Source organism: Capra hircus, chromosome 6, assembly GCF_001704415.2.
Source record: "Capra hircus breed San Clemente chromosome 6, ASM170441v1, whole genome shotgun sequence".
Lineage (NCBI taxonomy): Eukaryota > Metazoa > Chordata > Mammalia > Artiodactyla > Bovidae > Capra > Capra hircus.
In genome coordinates, this window is record NC_030813.1 from 67,851,410 (window position 1) to 67,873,023 (window position 21,614).

Below are 21,614 nucleotides of genomic sequence, written 5' to 3' on the forward strand. Positions count from 1 at the left end.
GCAGCATGCATGATAAACATGCAACATGGTAATGATACTGTCCAATAATATGTATGCCCAATTAACTAGCTCTAAGTCTCACAGAAAGTTCAAGAGAACACTGCTTCTGTAAGTATCTAAAAAGTCTGAAAATTACTGAGCTATCCTAATGTGAACTGTGTATTTGAAACCTGGGCTAGGGGTGGTGTAGAAGAGAGAATAAGCTGTTTCTTCCCAGCTTACTTGACTTACTTGATCCCCCTCACTTGATCCCTCTTTCACTGTAATAAATTGAAAGGTTTTCAGTAATATTTTGAGGAACACTGATCTACATAGTTCATTACCCCATAGGGTATTTATAAAATAAAGTAATGACCAAGAAGACTAAAAGAGAGCAATTAACTTTTCCAGAAACATTCACACTGTTTTCTTACATTCAACATTTTTCATTTCTCAATAAACTCACACTTTCTCAAAGATTTCTGAACATTTGATACCCTCACAGAGTTTTCCCTAAAACAAAAATGAGACTTAGCTGTTTTTTACCTAATAAGAACTCAGAAATGATGTTTGAATGCAAAATACTCATGTCACTATCAGTTAAAAAACATTAATTTCTTGGACTCCAAAATCACTGCAGATGGTGACTGTAGCCATGAAATTAAAAGACGCTTGCTCCTTGGAAGAAAAGTTATGACCAACCTAGACAGCATATTAAAAAGCAGAGACATTACTTTGCTGACAAAGGTCCATCTAGCCAAAGCTATGGTTTTTCCAGTAGTCATGTATGGATGTGAGAGTTGGACTACAAAGAAAGCTGAGTGCCAAAGAATTGATGCTTTTGAACTGTGGTGTTGGAGAAGATTCTTCAGAGTCCCTTGGACTGCAAGGAGAGCCAACCAGTCCATCCTAAAGAAAATCATTCCTGAATATTCATTGGAAGGACTGATGCTGAATCTGAAACTCCAATACTTTGGCCACCTGATGCGAAGCATTGACTCATTGGAAAAGACCCTGATGCTGGGAAACATTGAAGGCAGGAGGAGAAGGGGACGACAGAGGATGAGATGGTTGGATGGCATCACTGACTCAATGGACATGAGTTTGAGTAAACTCCAGGAGTTGGTGATGGACAGGGAGGCCTGGCGTGCTGCAGTCCATGGGGTCGCAAAAAGTCAGATACGACTGAGTGACTGAACTGAACTAAAGCATACTGCACTAAATACAGGTTACTAATCAAGGACTTTGTATTAACCTCTCAGTTTGATTATAATATGGTTGAGGACAGCCTAATCGTTGCTCAAGCAGATGTACTTTCAGTATGAGACTTTGAAAAGATAAACTATTTAAAAACATGCTTATAGTATCTGCAACCCATTAACATGACAACTAAAAAGAATACAAGTTATTCTCCCATCCAAGTACTAACTGGGCCCAATCCTCCTTAGCTTCTGAGATCAGATGAGATCTGGGTGCATTCAGAGTGCTATGGCCATCCAAATTATTCTCTATATTCACATATAGATGAATGCAAAGACTTATGTATAAGAATATTTACTGTACTATCTTTTTCTGCTGTTGTCTTCCTGGTAGCTCAAACAGTAAAGAGGCTGCCTGCAACACAGGAGACCTGGGTTCAATACCTGGGTCAGGAAGATCCTCTGGAGAAGGGAATGGCAATCCACTCCAGTATTCCTGCCTGGAGAATTCCATGGACAGAGGAGCCTGGTGGGCTAAAGTCCATGGGATCGCAAAGAGTGGGACAGGACTGAGCAACTAACACTACACTATCTTTTTTTGCAGTGACCTCAAATTGGGGTAAGTCCCAAACAGCTTATCCATAGAGAGTGGTATAAGAAAATTTATAGTACTTTCTCTAAGTGAAGTAGTATTCAACTGTTAGAAAGAATGAGACAAATATATATGGGCTGACAATAGAACAATCTCTGATTTTTTTAAATAAAAATAGGTACAGAAAAAATATATGTATATAAAATCTCATGGCTGTGTTTTTTTTTTTCTTTTTTACAGGTGGAAAGTGCTACAGAGATTGATAAATAAAAGACATGAAAAATAGTAAACGAAAACTATAGACAGTGATTACCTTGATAAAAAATGAAAGGATCACTATTGCTATTACATAACCTTTAAAACTATTTTCACTTTTTATAATGTCATTATTTTAAAATAATAGAATATATTAATAACGAATCTAAAGTTCACAATCCCTTATACTCTAATTTGACCCTTTAACTAGTATTTGTGTGCAGAGTACCAGCAGCAACATGTAGCTTCCAGGAAAAGCAAGAGGGCTTACTGAAAAAATTTTGACAGTGTAACAATGATACTGAAATATTTCAATAATCTGCAACTAAACATGGCCTTCTGTCCTACTAAACAATCTCTATCATTGTAGATTAAAAAGTCCAATGACAAAGCAAAGAAAATACACATTATCTTAGACTTTAGGATAGGAAGCTGCAATGGAGGTGGGGACTTCCTAATGACCACTGAGAAGATGACATTTGAGTCACAATCAGAGGGAAGGGACTGAGCTTGCCATGCAAAGTGAGGAAAAGATAATCCAGTCAGTACCTTGGAACTCCCCAAAGGCTCAGGAATTGGAGGACTTCAGTACTATGAAAGTGTGGATGAAGGGGAAGTTAAAATAAGAATGTTGAGGGATTTCCCTGGTGGTCCAGTGGTTAAGAATCCATCTTGCAATGCAGGGACACAGGTTCAATCCCTGGTAGAGGATCTGAGATCCCACATGTCACGAGGCAGCTAAACCCATGTGCCACAACTAGAGAAAAAACCTGCGTGCCACAATGGAGACTCAGAGCAGCCAAAAAAATTTAAAAAATAAGAGGGCTGGTACTGTATTGATCTGTTTTATAGGCTTTTTATTAAAAAGAGAAAACTAAAAAAAAAAAAAAAAAAAAAGAGGTTGGTGGAATGTTTAGGAAAACTTTAAACCCTACCTCTCACTCCCTTCACACACTCTCACTTAGCAAGTTGGCCGTCTCTCCACCCTGCGCATAGAGGAATTGCCCTTCTTAGCAAAGAGCAAAACAGAGATGTCAGCTGGGAGATTCTACACTTGAAGACAGGGTATCATCCTGAAGACAGGCTATCATCCTGAAGACAGGGCGCTTAAGGGAAAAGTATATGCTAAATATTTTAAAAAAAACAACACACAGTTATCTTCTGCCTCTACATCCCCTGAATGTTAGTAGCCAAGCCTAAACCTTCTCATTTGGGCTACTGAAGCACCCCTCTCAGGAGATTCTGACTAGCTCCCAGCTAAAGAGCTGACATTGATGGTTCAGATGACTACACACTAAAGACCACAGTCAAAAAGGCCCCTCCATGAAGGTGGGGCTTCCAATCAGCTGTTCAATGCCTCAATCATAATAAATAATATATACCATGTAACAATAAACGTGTGAGGAGAAGGGGGGAAGCTAACAGAAAAATGCAAGACCAGAAACTCTTTAAAATACAAAGATATTTAATACTATCAAAAAACAGTGGATAGTGCATAGTTGTAAAAATGCTGGTCCTAAACTAAATACATACAGTCTATATTAGCAGGTGATTGGTTAAAGCCCTTTTCCCTATCTTCTTTATAGATCACTGGTAATCTAATAACAGTGACAAATAAGCACAAATGTGCTTGGATCAATTATCCAGGATTGATCTACCTCTTTTTAGGAATAAAGAAACCTAAGGTATTGGATTATATAGCTTACAAGCTGAAATTTTAATCAATGGTTGCCCTTCCTTTTCGAATCTTCCAAGATAAAAATGAAATCATGGCTGAAGTCAAACTCAGCTAACCTTTGAATCTTTCAGCTTCCTTAATTTCCTTTTATTATGAGTTCTAATATGAGAATGAAAAGGCCAGTTCTCTCATTTTAGTGGTTGATTAAATTCTTTTTAACAGAATTCTTTCACGTGGGTGCTTCTAACTTTCCATGTAACCTACTGTCCATCTGACGATGAGACACGTTAGGCTCCTTGTATGTAACAATTTGTTGATACTATTTTCTTTAAAACAGAATGAGAGTTTCATTCGAGAACTTGAGAGAGCCATCTTGAACAGCAGTTTATTACTGGAAAGGATACAAAATACATTTCAAAACAAATGAGATCATAATAAACGCATCTGAGGTATAATAAAAACATTGTGACAATTTTAGATTAAATGTATTTTCATTTATCTAATTGTGATGCTGGGTAGATGATACACCATCTACTTAGACTTGGACATAAATGAAACAGAGCTGGCAGAGATCTGATTTAGACAGGAAGAAATAACGCTGGTACATAGGATGTGGTGGTACAAATGGTACAGAACTGGCCTGCCAGTGCAGGAGATATAAGAGACACAGGTTCAGTCCCTGGGTTGGGAAGATTCCCTGGAGGAGGAAATGGCAACCCACTCCGGTATTGTTGCCTAGAGAATTCCATGTACAGAGGAGCCTGGCGGGCTACAGTCCATGGGGTTGCACAGAGCTGGACATAACTGAAGCAACTTAGCACGCACACATAGGAGTGTCGGTGGTAAAATCTATAAAATATGATGGGGATTTTCTCAGCCAGTGTTTGTCCTGAGCAGCCAGAGTCTACAACATTTGTGTATTTTCCTGGGGTGTCAGAAGGAGAAGGAAGGAATGTCTCTTCTCTCTTAAGTGTGATGATGGGGTAGAAACACCTATTTTTTAATGGAATCCTGAGCACTACTCACTATAACTCAATAATCTCACTTTAAATTACATAGTGGGTGTTTCTGAAATGAACTGTTAAGTGAACGAATAAAATACAGTCAGCATCAGTCTATTCTGAAAGAAATATTAGAAGCTCTGTCTAACACAATGATACTATGCTTTGTGAGAAGGAAAATAAGGGTGCGGGCCACAGCAGTATTCTCAAGAATAAGTTCAATTTATATGACAAACTTTTACTAACAGCCTACCACCAAGGACAGTGCTGCAGGTACAAGAGGAGAGAGAGACCTGGTATCAAGTAGCTTACATCAGTAAAGATAAATATGTAAACAATAAACCATAATATGACAATGTCAGAATCTAGGAGTGTGAACAAAATTACTATGGTAAAACACAGATTCATTTAGCTTAAGCAAGGATCACTATGTTAGAAGGAACATGTGGGAAGCTGCAAGGATGAGTAGAGGTTTAAAAACAGAGGAGTTAAAAGCATTTTAGATCAAGAGAAAAATAAAAACAAACACATCAGAACAACAGAATATACAGAGGATACTTTTAAGTCAATACTTTTGTCACAGCATACATCAGGATAGGAGAATCAAGAAACATTATCCAAGCTATAACAAAGCTTTGCAGAGGCTGAAATGACTCCCCCCAGAACTTGAATTTAATACACAGGAATGAAAAGGAAGGAAGAATTCTAAAGCAAGAAGGTGATAATCCTGCTATTTGGGCTGTAGATGAGGGACAGCTTGGTGAGAACAAGGAAAATGGAAAGGTGATGGACTACTGCCTGATTGGCTAGAAGGCTAATGCAATGGTCTAACACGACAGAATCTGACCCTGAGTTAGGTCAGTAATACTACACTGGTAGAAAAAGGAAAGAGCAAGATATAAAACTGCCGTATTATAGACTCGTTCAAAGTAGGTAATTTCACTCACACTCTTTTAATTATGTTACTCTCAAGATTTATATATTTCAAAACTGAAATTCCTTTAAAAATATAAGACATTTTAGAGCTGTGAGGACCATACTACATCATGCTTTTTATAAAACATTTTATAAAATAGGAAAAGAGCTTTTAAAATGTGCTGTGTGTGCTGCAAACTGGTGAAGCCAAGTGAAGGGTCTAGAGGGGTCACTATACTATAATCTGTACTTTTCTATAAGTTTGTATTGAGATATATGAGTAAATAAAGGTATAATATATTTCAAGTATACAAAGTGATAAATACATATATACTCTGAAAGGATTCCCACTATCAAGTTAATTAAAACATCCATCACCTCACATATTCACTTTTTCTTTCTTTCTTTTTTGTTTTCAGTGAGAACACAAATTCAACTTTTTTTTTTTTTTTTTTGGCTCTTTATTATTTATTTATTTTTTACTTTACAATACTGTATTGGTTTTGCCATACATTGGCATGAGTCTGCCATGGGTGTACATAGCAAATTTCAGTTAAACAGTATAGTATTATCAACTATAATCATCATGCTCCATAAGCCTTTTTTTAATGTATCTTTCAAAAGTGGTTTTCTTTCTGACTGTATGCTATTTAAGTAGGCCAGTAAAGCAATCTAACGTGTAATTCACAGACCATGGATGAAGAAAATAACATTTTATAGAGCAAGTACCTTTCTAATTAAACCTTATAAGCACTATTTCATATCTATAAACTCTCATAATCCTAATTTTTAAAACAGAATTTTATATTTTAAAACAGAATTTTATATAATATATATACATGTATATATATATATACATTGGCATAAATATTGATGGACAGGGAGGCCAGGCGTGCTGTGATTAATGAGGTCGCAAAGAGTCGGATGCGACTGAGTGACTGAACTGAACTGAACGCAGAAAGCAATCATGGAATGACTAAACTGAATATATTAATGATGAGATGTACAGTTCTGAAATATACATTTTAGTTAGTGATCTTTTATGTACTATTATTTCTTAAACCTCAAATACATGATTTCACAGACGCTTTCCTCAGAGTAGTGTTCTCTATTTAAAGATCAGAAAGAAACTCAATGCTTCCAGGCACCCCACCCACAGACCATCACAGTATGAGCAGTAAGTCCTACTTAACTAAGAAAATTAAGAACATGTATTTCCTTCTTCTTCCCTCCTTTCTTAAGTCATCTTTATTCTCTTCCCTTCCTTTCTTCCTTCCTTCTGAGAAAGCACAGCAGGTTGCGTTAAGCCTAACTCTTTGCTCTGCTGCTTATTGGCTTTGGGCCTCAGACAAGTAACAGACCCTCTGGGTCTCAAAACAGTGGTGAACATCTATCTCTAATTCAGTTACGTAAGGAATAAATACATTTCAGCTGTTACATCCTCTACCTCCATCTTCATTATCACCACCCGACTTGTAATCTACCAACATGCTCTTGATTCGTCACATATCCGTTCCCTTCAAATCCCAAGAGTTACTTTCTAAAGTTACTTCACCCTGCAGAAACAGTTCTCAGGCTATTTAATTTCCAAGTCCAATAACCTGTTCCCCAGGCTTCACTGTACTCCGCGTCTATTATTTGACAATAATAATGCCATTCTATAGTTTCTTTCCTGTATTGGCTTCGATCATCACCCTCATGTGGATGATGCCAAAATCTATGTTTCCTGCAAATTCCCCCAAAGAATTTCCAGCTGCCAAATAATTCCACATGGTCTAGATTGCTAGTAGTTCAAGCTTAACATACACAAACATCTTAATCATCCTTACGATCCCAATAAAACTCTTGTTTTCTTTACCAAAGTAAACATACTACCATCTTTTCGAACACTTCAAAAAATCTTTAATCCTTCATGTTCACTCAAAACACCTATTCCATTTTAATTGTGCATCGAATTCTACTGATTCTGCTTTTGTTATTTATCTTACTTTTTTCCACTGCTAATGCTCTAATTCAAGACTCTTTTCATTTCAGCCTGGATTTATACAACAGCTAAATAGTCTCTGCCTTTCATCTATTCTCCTTGTTGTCCAACCACTGTATATCCATCATTAAACAGTCATCACAATTCTTTAGAATCCAACCCAAACCTTTGTTCTTGTTTTTTTTCCTTCCTTCTTCCTCACCATAAGTAGAGCTCCTCATGCTTTTAAGTATCCTCATGTACTGTAAATTCAAAGCTGTTTACTTGTTCTAAGTTTGGCTATTGTCATATCACCAACTCACCGAATATTTTAGATGTTCTTTCATTTTCTCTTATGTTTTATCTGTCTCAATAATTCCCCTTGGTGAAATCATTTCTGTTCTTTTGTTACCTGCAGTAAAGCATCTAAGTGTATTCTAGAGTCATTACAGCTTTTTAGATGAACACTTATTATCACCTATCCCTTTATTTTTTTTAAAGACATTATTTTTTAGAGTAGTTTTAGGTTCACAGTGAAACTGAGCAGAAGAACGGATTTACTGTATTCCCCTGCGCCCACACATGCACAGCCCCTACCATTATCAACATGTGCACTAGAGGGGCATATTCATAACTGACACACCCTGATGACGCAAACTCTATAGACTGCACTATGGCTCACAACAGCTGGGTCTGGATAACCCTACGACGATGTGTATCACCATTACAGTATCATACAGGACATATTCACTACCCTAAAAATCCTGTGTCTGCCTATTCATCCCACCTCTACCCCTGCCCAACCTCTGCCAACCACTGATCTTTTACTGTCTCCATAGCTTTGTCTTTTCCAGAATGTCAAATAGCTGGAATTATACAGTATATACCCTTTCAGATTGGCGTCCTTTAATATTTTTCAACTATGTTATTTTCTTTGGAAAATCTATAATATAATAGTTAAGGCAAGAAAATATTTCAGGTTTATAGGTCAGCTCTACTCACCAAGGGTTCAGCCATTACAACTTCAATTTTCTTTTCAGCTTGAACAGCAAATTCTGCAAAGAGGCTCTTGATGACATATTCACCAGGCTTGACATCTGGGTCAATTGTAATGCTTGACATGATGATATTCTTTTTCCCCAAAGTGGAATGAGAGTTGGAAGAAGTGCAGTACTTATTCACTTTGCTGACTGGTGCTGAAGCTAAAAGAAAAGAAACAAAAGAACTCTACTTTAATAATCAACTCAATTAGGCCAACCATAACCACCTGGTTTAATATTCATCCTGCCCCTAAACCCCAACCAGATCTCCCAATCTGTATTACCAGACTCTATTTTTTCTATTACACTTGTTGCCTTCTAACATACTGCCCAACATAACTATAACTTCATTATATATCATGTTTATTATGTATTATTTATTTATTATGTGCTATTTTTCTCCTCACCTTGCTGTTGTGAATTCTATATGTTCAGAGACTCTCTTCTGTCTTTTTTGTTCACTGATGAATCCCAAGTGCTTAGAACAATGCCTGGTACATACTGGGGATACAATACATATGTAGTGGATGAATGAATGAATTCTAAACAAAGTTGTATGCAACGAAGGAAATATGTGTGAATAAATAAAATGCAAATTGTGTCAAGTTAAAATACACTATTTTGGAGAGAATGCTCTGGAAACACATTTGAAAAAGCGAACTACATTTGAACTCACATCTAAATTTTGAAAAAGAAGAAGCAAGGCAAAGCACCAGGAACAGAAATTACAAAGTTGAGTTGAATGTTTGAAAAACAAAAAAAGGACCAGTATGGCTGGAGCTTAAGGGATGGAGCAGGGGTGGAAGGCAATGTGAGACGAAGTTAGAAGCATTAGTCAGAGACCAAAGTTTTAGAGCTCTATAAGGAAAATGGATGTTACTCTATATGCAATTAAAATTCATTGCAAAGTGATGACTTGGAGAGGAAGAGGATCTGGCTTCTCTTTAAAAGATTCCTGGCTCCTCTGGAGAATGAATTAGATGAAGGCAAATGCAGAATCGGGGGAGCCACTACAAAAAATCCAGGTGAGATGTTCACAGCCTGGGCTAAGAGGATGATGATGGCACAGAAGAGAAGGGTCTGTCAGATGTTAGTGGACTTGATACTGACAGGAGGGCAAGCAATTAATGATGACTCATAGGACTTTTCTTTGAATCATTCAAAAGAGAGATCAAGATGACATTGTGCCTGGCAAACAGTACCTCGAACCAAGTGTGACATTAAGAAGAGCAGCTGTTCTGTTTTCTTGATGCCTGGGCAGCCTACCTGGCTTTTATCTAGTTTCTCCAATTGCCTTGATCTTCCCACCTGCTGCATCAAACAGACCTTCCCATTCTCTAACTTCAGCTTGTGACAACCCCTTTGGCCTAGAATATCCATGGAGAAACCTGTAAGAAATGTACTTCTCTACCTTGACCTGATCTCCAGAGACTGCGCTTTCAATATGCTGTCCTAGAAATTACTCCCTCCTTGAAATAGGAAGCAGAACACAATTTTTCAAACACTTTCTGTTCATGTGTGTGTTACATAACCATAGGACAATAAATTTAATCTAAAGAATGGGAATTTAATGGGAATGTATTATTCCCAACTCATAAGAAATTGTTTTGTCAACTAAAAAAAAACAAACAAAAAAAAACTACTCTATCAAACATAACATATGTCAAGATATCTGAAGTGACCGTGGTAACTCCAAAAGAAAATTCTAGAAAGTAATATAAAATCAGGTGAGGGCAGTCACTTCAGAAAAAAATCATTTGCAAATTTAAAAAATAAATATTTTTGAAAGACTGAACTTATAAATGCCAAAGAATGGCTTACTTTCATGTCCTATCCAATCTATGTTTACTTATTTTTGCATAGTACAGAATATTGTCCTCCAATGGTAAGATTACAAATTAGTCAGCATGATGCTTATATTTTCAAAATAATAATAATCTAAAGACTATTATAAACAGTTAATATTGCATATAAAATAAATCTTTGTATCACATAAAATTAAAATATATACTGTATTCTAGAACTAAAATCATATAAAAGAGTTCAAAATAAAATTCAAAGTCCTTTGAACACAGTGTATGCTATTTATTTTAAACAATGACGTGTTTACTCTGTTTCACGATCCAACATTGCGTATTATAAAGGAGAGAATGTGTTAACAAATGTCACCATGGGGAAAGAAGATCTTAAATTAAAAAATTTTATTTTGGATCATTAAGAATATTTTATATTTTATATCCACATTATGCTGGATAGCTGTAGAGAATCATAAAATAGTCAAAAAGGCTACTCAGTTTCTAGAATTTTAATTTACATTATAGGAATAAAAATGAGGATAAAACATTAAAAAATTTTTGACTTATGGTAGTAGATGCAAAATATACCTTTTCCTGTAATTAAGATTCATAAGGTCATATGAGAGTTACAAAGTTTCTTTGGCTTTAACTTTATAATAAATGTTTTAAATAAGAAGGCTAGAATAGATCTTGGCACTTGAACTGTAGACTTTGATGAGGTATAACTTTAATGGATTTTAACTTTTAAAGTCTTCTCAAAAAGAAAAACTTTAATTAAAATGATCACTCAAATAACTCATCATTACTGTCTTCTACTTCCTAAAAAGCATAAACATAAGTTAACCATAAATAAATATCCCTAGGTATCATAATTGCATTTTCAAGACATTTGTCAATACAACCAGAAGTTTTAGGGAAACTTGTATTTATCTTCCAAATAAAGGTCTATCTTCTAAATATCTGCATTACATTCTAACATCAAAATACTTCAACTTGAAAGAAAAATCAAATTTTTAGTGTTTAAGAGTTAATCAGTTTTACCTCAGAATGAAATCAGTTAGAAAAAGACCCACACCTGAACTGAAACCTGGACAAAAAAGATGAAGAAACAAGCTACAAAAGATAAAACAAGCCAATAACCATGAAAATAATATTTAACTTCACTGATATTTTTAAAATAAATAAAAATTAGATAACTTTTTTTATGTACCAAAATGGTTTCCCCCAATTGTGTATTTCACTACAATGTTCAACTTGGGTAAGATATGTGAATTTTTATCATATTCTGCTAATAGTTAAGAAAAAGGGATAGTCACTCTAAGCAGGGTTAAAAAGGTTAGTTACTACATAACTAGATTAACCTGATGTCACCAGACTGCTTGAGCCAAATATTTTATGAAGCTAAATAGTACTATTTCTCTACATGCTATTAAAGTTTTTTGAAAATTTTACATACGTCTACTAGAGAAGGAATGATGCTGAAGCTGAAACTCCAGTACTTTGGCCACCTCATGCAGAGTTGGCTCATTGGAAAAGACTCTGATGCTGGGAGGGATTAGGAGCAGGAGGAGAAGGGGACGACAGAGGATAAGATGGCTGGATGGCATCACGGACTTGATGGACGTGAATCTGAGTGAACTCCAGGAGTTGGTGATGGACAGGGAGGCCTGGCGTGCTGCGATTCATGGGGTCGCAAAGAGTCGGGCACAATTGAACGACAGAACTGAACTGAACTGAACTGAACTAGAGAATAACGACGTAACTGTTAAAAGTGTAATTCTTAACACAATTCAGGCATTGAATTATAAGTTGTAAAAACCCAATGTCATATTAAACATCCTTGGAATATAAATCTATTAAACTCTGATAATAAAAAGAATAAAGCAAGACCTGAGTGATTAACATATAAAATAAGATAAGATATAAAAATTAAAAGCTAGTCTGTGTACTCTTTCTCATAGATATGTGTGAAAGTCGCTCAGTTGTGTCTGACTCTGCGACTCCATGGATATACAGTCCATGGAATTCTCCAGGCCAGAATACTGGAGAGGGTAGCATTTTCCTTCTCCATTCTCATAGATAAGGTGCAAGTAAAATATAAATATGGCACTTTGAAAAGTATTTATTTATTTGTATGATTGTGCTGGGTCTTTGTTGCTGTGTGCAGGCTTTCTCTAGTTGCAATGCAATGCAAGGGCTTCTCATTGCAGCGGCTTTTCATTGCAGAGCAGGGGCTCTAGGAGCTCAGGCTTCAGTAGCTGTGGTATATGGGCTTAGTTGCTCCAAGGAATGTGGAATCTTCCACGGGACAAGGATCGAACCCATGTCCCCTGAATTGGCAGGAAGATTTTCAACCTACTGGACCACCAGGGAAGTTTGGTATTTTTAGACAGTGAGCTCTGTATAACATTGTACTTAGCATGTTTCATTAAAAAAAAAAAAAAATTACCTTCTTCATGCTCATGAATCTCCTATTCCCTTATAGGATAAATTTAAATTCAATGAAGGAGAACAGACATGTGAGAAGAGACACAAAAACCCTAAGTTGAATCACGTTTGATTTCATTACTTTATAGCAGTGGTTCTTGTTGTTTTCTGCCTCTGTTATATTCTTACATGCAACACTCTATACAATGCTGCTGCTGCTAAGTCACTTCAATTGTGTCCAACTCTGTGCGACCCCACAGACGGCAGCCCACCAGGGGTCCCCTTGTCCCTGGGATTCTCCAGGCAAGAACACTGGAGTGGGTTGCCTTTTCCTTTTCCAATGCAGGAAAGTGAAGTCGCTCAGGCATGTCCGACTCTTCGAGACCCCATGGACTGCAGCCTACCAGGCTCCTCTGTCCCTGGGATTCTCCAGGCAAGAGTACTGGAGTGGGGTGCCACTGCCTTCCCCAACTCCATACAATAACTCCGTCTAAATTCAGTGACTCTCAGTGATTGAGCTGCCCTAAAAAAGATGAGTAGGGGTGAGTAGATGTAGTTTTAAAAGACCCCAGTGGAGTCCATGAAAACTGCAGGCAGCACCCTCACGCCCAAGGCCAGGTCTTTAGGTATAAAAATTACTACTCTTTGGTCATAATCTTATACATACATATTTATGTAGAGATTTATATAATACAGAAAAGTAACAAAATACCACACAATTTATTATAATAATTATTTACTTATATTGTTAATAATAAACACGTCGATGATGACCTAAGAAGGAAAAGGTATAAGGTAAATGGCCTTTGAACAAGACCAAAAGTCAAAAATATCTATTTTAAAAGACAAAAGCAAAACTCTTAGTTTAAAAAGCAAGCCTCTCCCAGCAAGATATTTTGTGGCTATCAACAAACTGACTGAAATTTACATGAAGAGGCAAATAACTCAGAATAGCCAACACAATACTGAAGAAGAACAAAGTTGGAGGACTGACACTACTCAACTTTAAGACTTATTTTAATGCTACACTGAACAAGACAGTGTGCTACTAATGAAAAATACATGACGACATCAGTGGGACAGAAAGAGAGCCTAGAATAGACTCACATAAACAGAGTCAACTGAAACTAATCTCTGACAAAGGAGCAAATTCAATCAGTGGAAAACAGAGAATTTTCAACAAAAGGTATTGGAATAACCAGACATTTGCATACTACAAAAATAAATAGGTCTAGACACAGAACCTACATCTTTTACAAAAACTAACTCAAAATGGATCACAGATCTAAATGTGAAATGCAAAACAATAAAATTCCCAGACTCTAAGGAGAAAACCTAACGGTTCTTGGGTTTGGTGATGACTTTACAGATCCAACAGTAAAAGCAAGACCCATGAAAGAAAAATTGATAAACTGAAGCTTTATTAAAATAACTTCAGCTCTGCAAAAGATATTGGTAACAGAACGAAAATACACAGGCTGGGAGAAAACCTTTGCAAAACATGTATTTGGCATCCAAAATATATAACAATTCTTAAAATGCAATAAGAAGATAAACTATCCAGTTTTAAAACAGACAAAACATCTTAGCAGACTTCACACCAAAGAAGACATACAGATGACAAGTAAGCATATGAAAAGATGCTCCACACCATACATCTTCAGAGTAATGCAAATTAAGACAACGATGAGGTACCACTCTGGATGAAAAATGTCACCTGCTCATCAGTGAACAAAGGAAGTTGTAGTTAGGAAGCCATCAGCCACTGCAGATACCCTCACGTGTGCACTCTGAGGAGAGTCAGGATGGAGAAAAACAGCATACTGGCCCTAGGTAATTAAGGTCCATATCAAAGGAATGGTTTCAGTGAGCCCAGACGCTTCCATCTTCCCATACATAGAAAACGGCTAAGTTCACTGACTTCAGATGTCTGCTTTTCTTTAACTAACAGTAAACTTTTGATGTTCTGATTACCTGGCTTTTTGTTGTAAAAACTCTAATATATATCCTGACTCCTCCTTTACCTCTTAGAAGCAGTCCTTCAAAGCTATCTGAGAATCTGCCTCCCAGGCCTAAGTCCTCAGCAAGTCTGCCAAATAAAACACAATTCTCAGTTTTTAGGCTGCACTTTTTTTCTTTTTTCAGCCAACAGCACTACACACCTATCCTAGTGATCAAAATCCACAGCAGTGACAACAGCAAATGGTGGTGAGCCTGTGGGACAATAGGAACTCTCTGTCATCACTGGTGAGAATGTAAAAGGGAAGACAGTTTGAAGGATTCTCACAAAATTATATTCTTATCAGAGAACACAGCAACTGTGCTCTTTTGTATTTACCCAAAGGAGTTGAAAACATACATACACAAAAACCTGCACGCAGATGGTTGTAGTTGTTTTATTCGTAACTGTCAAAACTTGGAAGCAACCAAGATGCCCTTCAGTAGCTGAATGAATAAGCAAACTGTGGTACATCTAGACAATGGAATATTGTTTAGTGCTAAAATGAAATGAATTACATAGCCATGAAAAGATGTGGAGGAAACTTAAATACATGTTACTAAGTGAAAGAGGCCAATCTGAAAAGGCTATATTCCAATTGTATGATTTAAACTATTTGACATTCTAGAAAAGGCAAGACTATGGAGACAACTTAGATGAGTGACTGCCAGGGGTTGGAGGGAGGGCAGGATAAATAGGTGGAACACAGAGGATTTTTAGGGGCATGGTACTAGTCTATATGATACTGCAATGCTGGACACATGTCATTATACATTGTCAAAGCCCATATAAAGCAAAACACCAAGACTGAAGCTGTTAACTATGGGCTTTGGGCGATTATGATGTGTCCCTGTAGGTCCATCAATTTTAACAAATGTATCACATTAATGTAAAGTGTCAATAGGAGGGAAAATGGGCAGAGCAGGGAGGGCAGGAGAAAGAGGTACATGGGAACTCTCTGTACTTTCTGCTCAAATTTCTATAAACTTGAAACTGCTCTTTATAAAAAAGTCTATTAATTTTTCAGAAAAGAAAGAAAGGCCTGTTCTATTCCTGTCAGCTAGAACCAAAGGTGCCTGGGAAGAGCCACAATAAACAACAGCCCAAGCCAAAGCTTAAAACAAAAATGTATTTGGATTGAGCTAAGAGGAAAAAAGGAGCAAAACAGTTTTTAAGTCAATTAAACTAAAACATCAAAAACACAAATCAGGTTACATGGTAGACAAACTGAACATAGAGACAAAGGTAGCAGAATCAGTATTAGGGAATAAATGAAAATTTCAACTTTTGGGGAGACCAGTTGGATTCGTGTATCTTTCTACCAATTATCCAAAGCAAAACTGTACATTTGAAAGCAATTATTTCTGAAGAGGAAAAAAGAAAATATAAATAATGTGCATGTTGAACATGTTAAGAGATAAATTATGAAAATATCATATGATGGCTTCAGGGCACAAACACAATTTACTACATAAGGCAAGGAAAGTGAAAGTGTTAGTCACTCAGTCGTGTCCAGCTCTTTGTGACCCCATGAACTGTAAGCCGTCAGGTTCCTCTGCCCATGGAATTCTCCAGGCAAGAATACTAGAGTGGGTTGCCATTTCCTTCTCCAGGGGACCTTCCCAACCCAGGGATCGAACCTCAGTCTCCTACACTGCAGGCAGATTCTTTACCATCTGGGCCACAAGGGAAATCAACTTAGCCAAAGGCAAGGCATGTATACCTCAAAATTCCTTCATAAATGAAAGAACCTCACACCAGACACCATTCACTGATGATTTTGGAGACATTATTTAATATTTATTAAGACATTTTGCATAGTATCTTATTTTATGCTAACAAACCAAATCTTATTTCAAGTGATAAGCTGGTAAATGGCCCTCTTTAAAAAAAAAAGTCCTGATTTGTAGCATTTGCTAATTTCCATTGTTTAATTACTCCCATTTATGGATGATTTTAAGCCATCAATAATTTATCAACCAGCTGGTAAAATTCCTGGAAGGAACTAGACCCAAAACATCACATCAAGTTATTGTTCACATACAACAAGGAAACTGCCTTCTAATTAAAGTCGATTGTTCCATTTGGATGGAATGTGAACTTCAGTCCTCAGTTTAAGAACTTTCAGATCAGTGGTTTTATGTCCTCTAAAACTGCCAGATTTTGATATATCCATTTTCCACCTTAAAAGTCTGTATTATTAATGTACTATTTGCTTAGAATAACTATCCCAAGTCAAATATTGTTGCATCTTCAAATTCATTTACATAAAATAGGCTAAAAAAGAAAAAGTATTCCCATTTTGATCAGACATATATTTACCACTATTTACTTTTAACTCTCTTTTAGTCTCATTTACTCCATTTAAATCTGTCCAACTGGAATTTATTTGAGGTGTTACACAATAAAGATTTTAAAGTTTTCCCTTAACATTTAATTGGTTCTTCTCAGTATCTTTACTAAAATTCTGTCCCTAATTTTCACTATCATAAACTAAATTCATACTCAAATATGCTTTCCATTTTGCTCATCAACAATCAGTTTTGTATCAGTACCATTCTTTTCATTATTGTAGCTTTATAATAGGTTTTATTATCTGTTGGAAACAAATACTCCTGGTTTACTCATTATCTTCAGGAATTTCTCATTTACTGTCATTTACTTATACTTCCAAGTTTATACAAACCTTCACAAAATAATTAAAGACAACTGACACCTTAATTAACTTCTTATCTAGAACCTGGCATATCCTTACTAATTTGTCTTCTTTCATGAACCCAAAGAAAAATGTCTATTTTGCTTCATAGGAGAAACTCTCCAATTCTTCTGTTTCTAAATACTTTGCCTATTCTGTGTAAATGAAATTATTTTCCTCATCACTCAATCCAAAGATTTTGCTTCTAGATGAATTTCAATGGAGAGGAAAAATAAGACTTTTGCTTGTTCTTTGGACAGCTGTTCATAAAATGTTTATTTATCCTAGGCTAAACTATTCCCATCAAAAACAATTTCTAAACATAGAAGTTCCTATGACATCTTTGGCACATTTCCAACTTTTTTTTTTTACTTTAAATCTACCACAGAAATATTGTTTACTATGAAGACGAAGAAAAATGACCGATCATCTAAATAATCCATTACTCAGCCAGAAACTCCCTGTGGTTATTATTTTTGAACAATCAGAATCTTGGCTAGGAAACTATTCTATAAATCTAGTAATAACGTAGTATTTTAAAAATATGTATGGATCTAAGAGTCAGAAGATGAGAGCCCTAGACTTGATTTGGCTACTGAGTGTCATTATAACCTTGGTCAAAATATTGAAGCTCTCTAAGCTTTGCTCCCCCTCCAAAAATGAATGAGTTTTAGCTCAACTGTGGGTACGGTATCAGAAGCAACAAAAAAAGTTGTTTTCATTTTTGTTCTCCGTTCTTCTGCCCATAAAAATTTTCACTGCCAATGAAAAACCCACAGTGGCAAACTCTCCTCTGGCCAGACGTAAGCTGGGGCACTACCACAGCACAGCCGTAAAGTAAAAATATTGGGTAGGCCAAAAAGTTCATTCAGCTCATGGAAAAACCCAAGCAAACTTTCTGCTAACCTAATGTATATGAATACCAGAATCCTACAGTAAACATACCCAGTTGTTTCATCCAGTAAACGTACCTAGACCCAGGGCCTGGGAGAGGTAAATAACTACATATGGTTTTGTACCCGTTTTTCTTCGACTTACAAGAAAGCGAGCAGAATCTAAACAGTTGGGCTGAGTTCTTTATACCCTTGAGGCTGATAAGATGTAAAGAGACCAAGAAAAAACAGACTTTCTCTTAATATTTTAATTGGTTGCTAACTAAGAAAGGCTCACGGAGCCTGCATTTCCTTCCATCACTCTTGGGATTACACTTTAAAACAGTCATATAGCTGTACGGCCCACACACTTTATTAGCTGACAAAGAAATTTACTGGTATCCAGCAGAGACAAAAGGAACAAAATATTTACCATACACCAGCAGCAAATATCATTGTAGATTTCAAACCACCAAATCTATTTCAATTAAAACAGAAACTAAACAAAGATGCTGATTCTTGCCTTACCATTCACTACTGTTCTAAAGTTTACAGGATAATAAGTAAATGCAATAACATAATAAAATGAAATCATTATTATAAATATTGAGAAAGAAGATATGAAATTTATTAACTAGCAATTATCATGTAGAAATGAAAATGGATAAAAACTTACTCACAAATATAAAATACATAGGTATAAATTTAATAAAGAAGCATAGGACTTACATAGAGGAAACGATAAGAACTTCTTAACATAAAAAGAAGACCTGAACAAAGGTAAGGACAAACTTACGGATAAAAGCATTTATTCTTTTAAGTGTCAATTCCCAGAAAATATATTCGCACAATTTGAATTAAGATTTCAGTACAATTTTATTTAGGTTGTATTAGATAAAATTATCTTAGAGTATACTAGATGGTGAAGGACAGGGAAGCCTGGCGTGCTGCATTCCATGGGGTCACAAAGAGTCGGACACAGCTGAGCCACTGAACAATACTAGGAGGAGGGCTTCCTCGGTGGTGCTAGCAGTAAAGAACCTGACTGCTAATGCAGGAGACATGCTGCTGCTGCTGCTGCTGCTAAGTCGCTTCAGTCGTGTCTGACTCTGTGCGACCCCACAGACGGCAGCCCACCAGGCTCCTCTGTCCCTGGGATTCTCCAGGCAAGAATACTGGAGTGGGCTGCCATTTCCTTCTCCAATGCATGCATGCATGCTAAGCCACTTCAGTCGTGTCCACCTCTGTGCAACTCCTCCATCCACAGGATTCTCCAGGCAATACTGGAGTGGGCTGCATTTCCTTCTCCATAATGAGATGCAATGCAGTTTCAATCCCTGGGTTGGGAAGATGGCCAGGAAGAGGGCACGGCAGGTGCCCTCTAAGTGTCCATCAATAGGTGCATGGATAAAGAAGACGTGGCATATATGTATGTCCGTGTATGTGGAATACTATTTAATCTTAAAAAAGAATGAAATTTTACATTTGTAACGACATGGATGGATCTGGAGGACATAGTGATAAGTGAAGCAAGCCAGACAGAGGAAGACAAATACTGAATAATATAACTTATTTGTGGTATCTAAAATACAACTAACTAACTAATGAAAAAGAAGCAGATTCATAGATATAGAGAACTAGTGATTTTCAACAGGGCAGGGAAGAGGAGAGGAGTAATACAGTGGCAGGGGATTAAGAAGGAAAAACTGTTTTGTATAAATAAATTACAAGGATACACTGTACAACACAGGGAATATACCCAATATGCTGCTAAGTCACTGCAGTCGTGTCTGACTCGGTGCGACCGCATAGACGGCAGCCCACCAGGCTCCCCCGTCCCTGGGATTCTCCAGGCAAGAGTACTGGAGTGGGGTGCCATTTCCTTCTCCAATGCATGAAAGTGAAAAGTGAAAGTGAAGTCGCTCAGTCATATCTGACTCTTAGCGACACCATGGACTGCAGCCTACCAGGCTCCTCCATCCATGGGATTTTCCAGGCAAGAGTACTGGAGTGGGGTGCCATTGCCTTCTCCGATACCCAATATAGTATAACTATAAATGGAGTCAACCTTTAAAAATTGTGAATCACTATATTGTACACCTGTAACTTGTGTAATATTGTACATCAAATATAACTAAATTTAAAAAAACTTAGTAAAATAGGTAAAATATATCTATCTGTCTACATATAATTATATCAGAATGTTATGTAAAAGTAATTAACTCAGTGAATATTAAATGTACATAATCCAGATTAATATAAAAGATTGGAGAACCTCACCAAAATTTCAGAAAAAGAATTCAACATAGCAAAAGTAAAGAGGTGATTTATTTAGTAATAATTTTGGAATATCTTGCTACTTGTCTGCAGAAAAATAAATATAATACATTCAAAGACCAAATTCCAGATGGATATGAAGTAAAAATGTTTTAAAGTCTTAGGAAAAAAATTCAAAGTCAACATGCATAATCCAGGAAAGAGGAGAATTTAGTGAAGATAGAAGGCCCAAATTATTTAAAAAGAATGCCTTCGACCAAAGAAAATTTTAAAATATTTATAAGGAAATGATACCATAAACAAGAAAGGACAAAAGTTGGGGGGAAAGTAGAATGCAGATGACAGAAAGTATAAAATATTCAAAGACTTCTTACAAATTTACAATAGAAAGACAAGGCAACAGAGAAAAAAATGGCAAAAGATGTAATTAGATAACTCTCATAAGAACCAGTCTAAAAAGACAACAAACATATGAAAAAAATATTCAGACTTTGTACTGGCCAGAAAATGAAAATTAAACTTGCAGTGAGCTTTCACTTTATACACAAACATTAAATTTGGGGCAAATATTAAAAAGAATAATTGGATGTATAGCTGAAAAGGTACAAGGAAATTAACACAACACATTGCTGATGGAAAAGTCCTGTTCAACAGCCAAGTAGGGTGGACAAGGGATGAGTGTTCTGGCCCCTATAGCAGAGCCTGGGCAGATAATAAATTTCTTTGATCTTTAGGCTCTCCATGCAACTTCCTGATTACAGTTTAACTTTGTATGACCTACCCCACAAGCAGAGCAAAGAACGGTCGGTCTGCCAGCTCCAGCATTAACGTTCTTTCACTTGGCATATTTCTCATTGTAAATTAGTAAATTGGCACATGAAAGAGCTTGTCTCTGTCAGAAGACTGTTTATAACAATTCTGCCCCT

At 36.5% G+C, this 21,614-nt stretch overlaps 1 protein-coding gene across 8 annotated transcripts in view; it reads right to left on the bottom strand.

Annotated features, from left to right (window-relative positions):
- FRYL (FRY like transcription coactivator) overlaps positions 1-21,614 on the bottom strand; it is a 257,732-nt gene that overhangs the window by 130,809 nt on the left and 105,309 nt on the right. For all 8 annotated transcript variants that reach the window (XR_001918189.1, XM_018049433.1, XM_018049438.1 and 5 more), the window contains one exon: positions 8,585-8,784. Coding sequence is in view for 7 of the 8 variants with exons in the window: in XM_018049433.1 (XP_017904922.1) it covers positions 8,585-8,704 (120 nt within the window). In the remaining variant the exon portion in view is untranslated. The remainder of the gene's footprint in view (positions 1-8,584; positions 8,785-21,614) is intronic.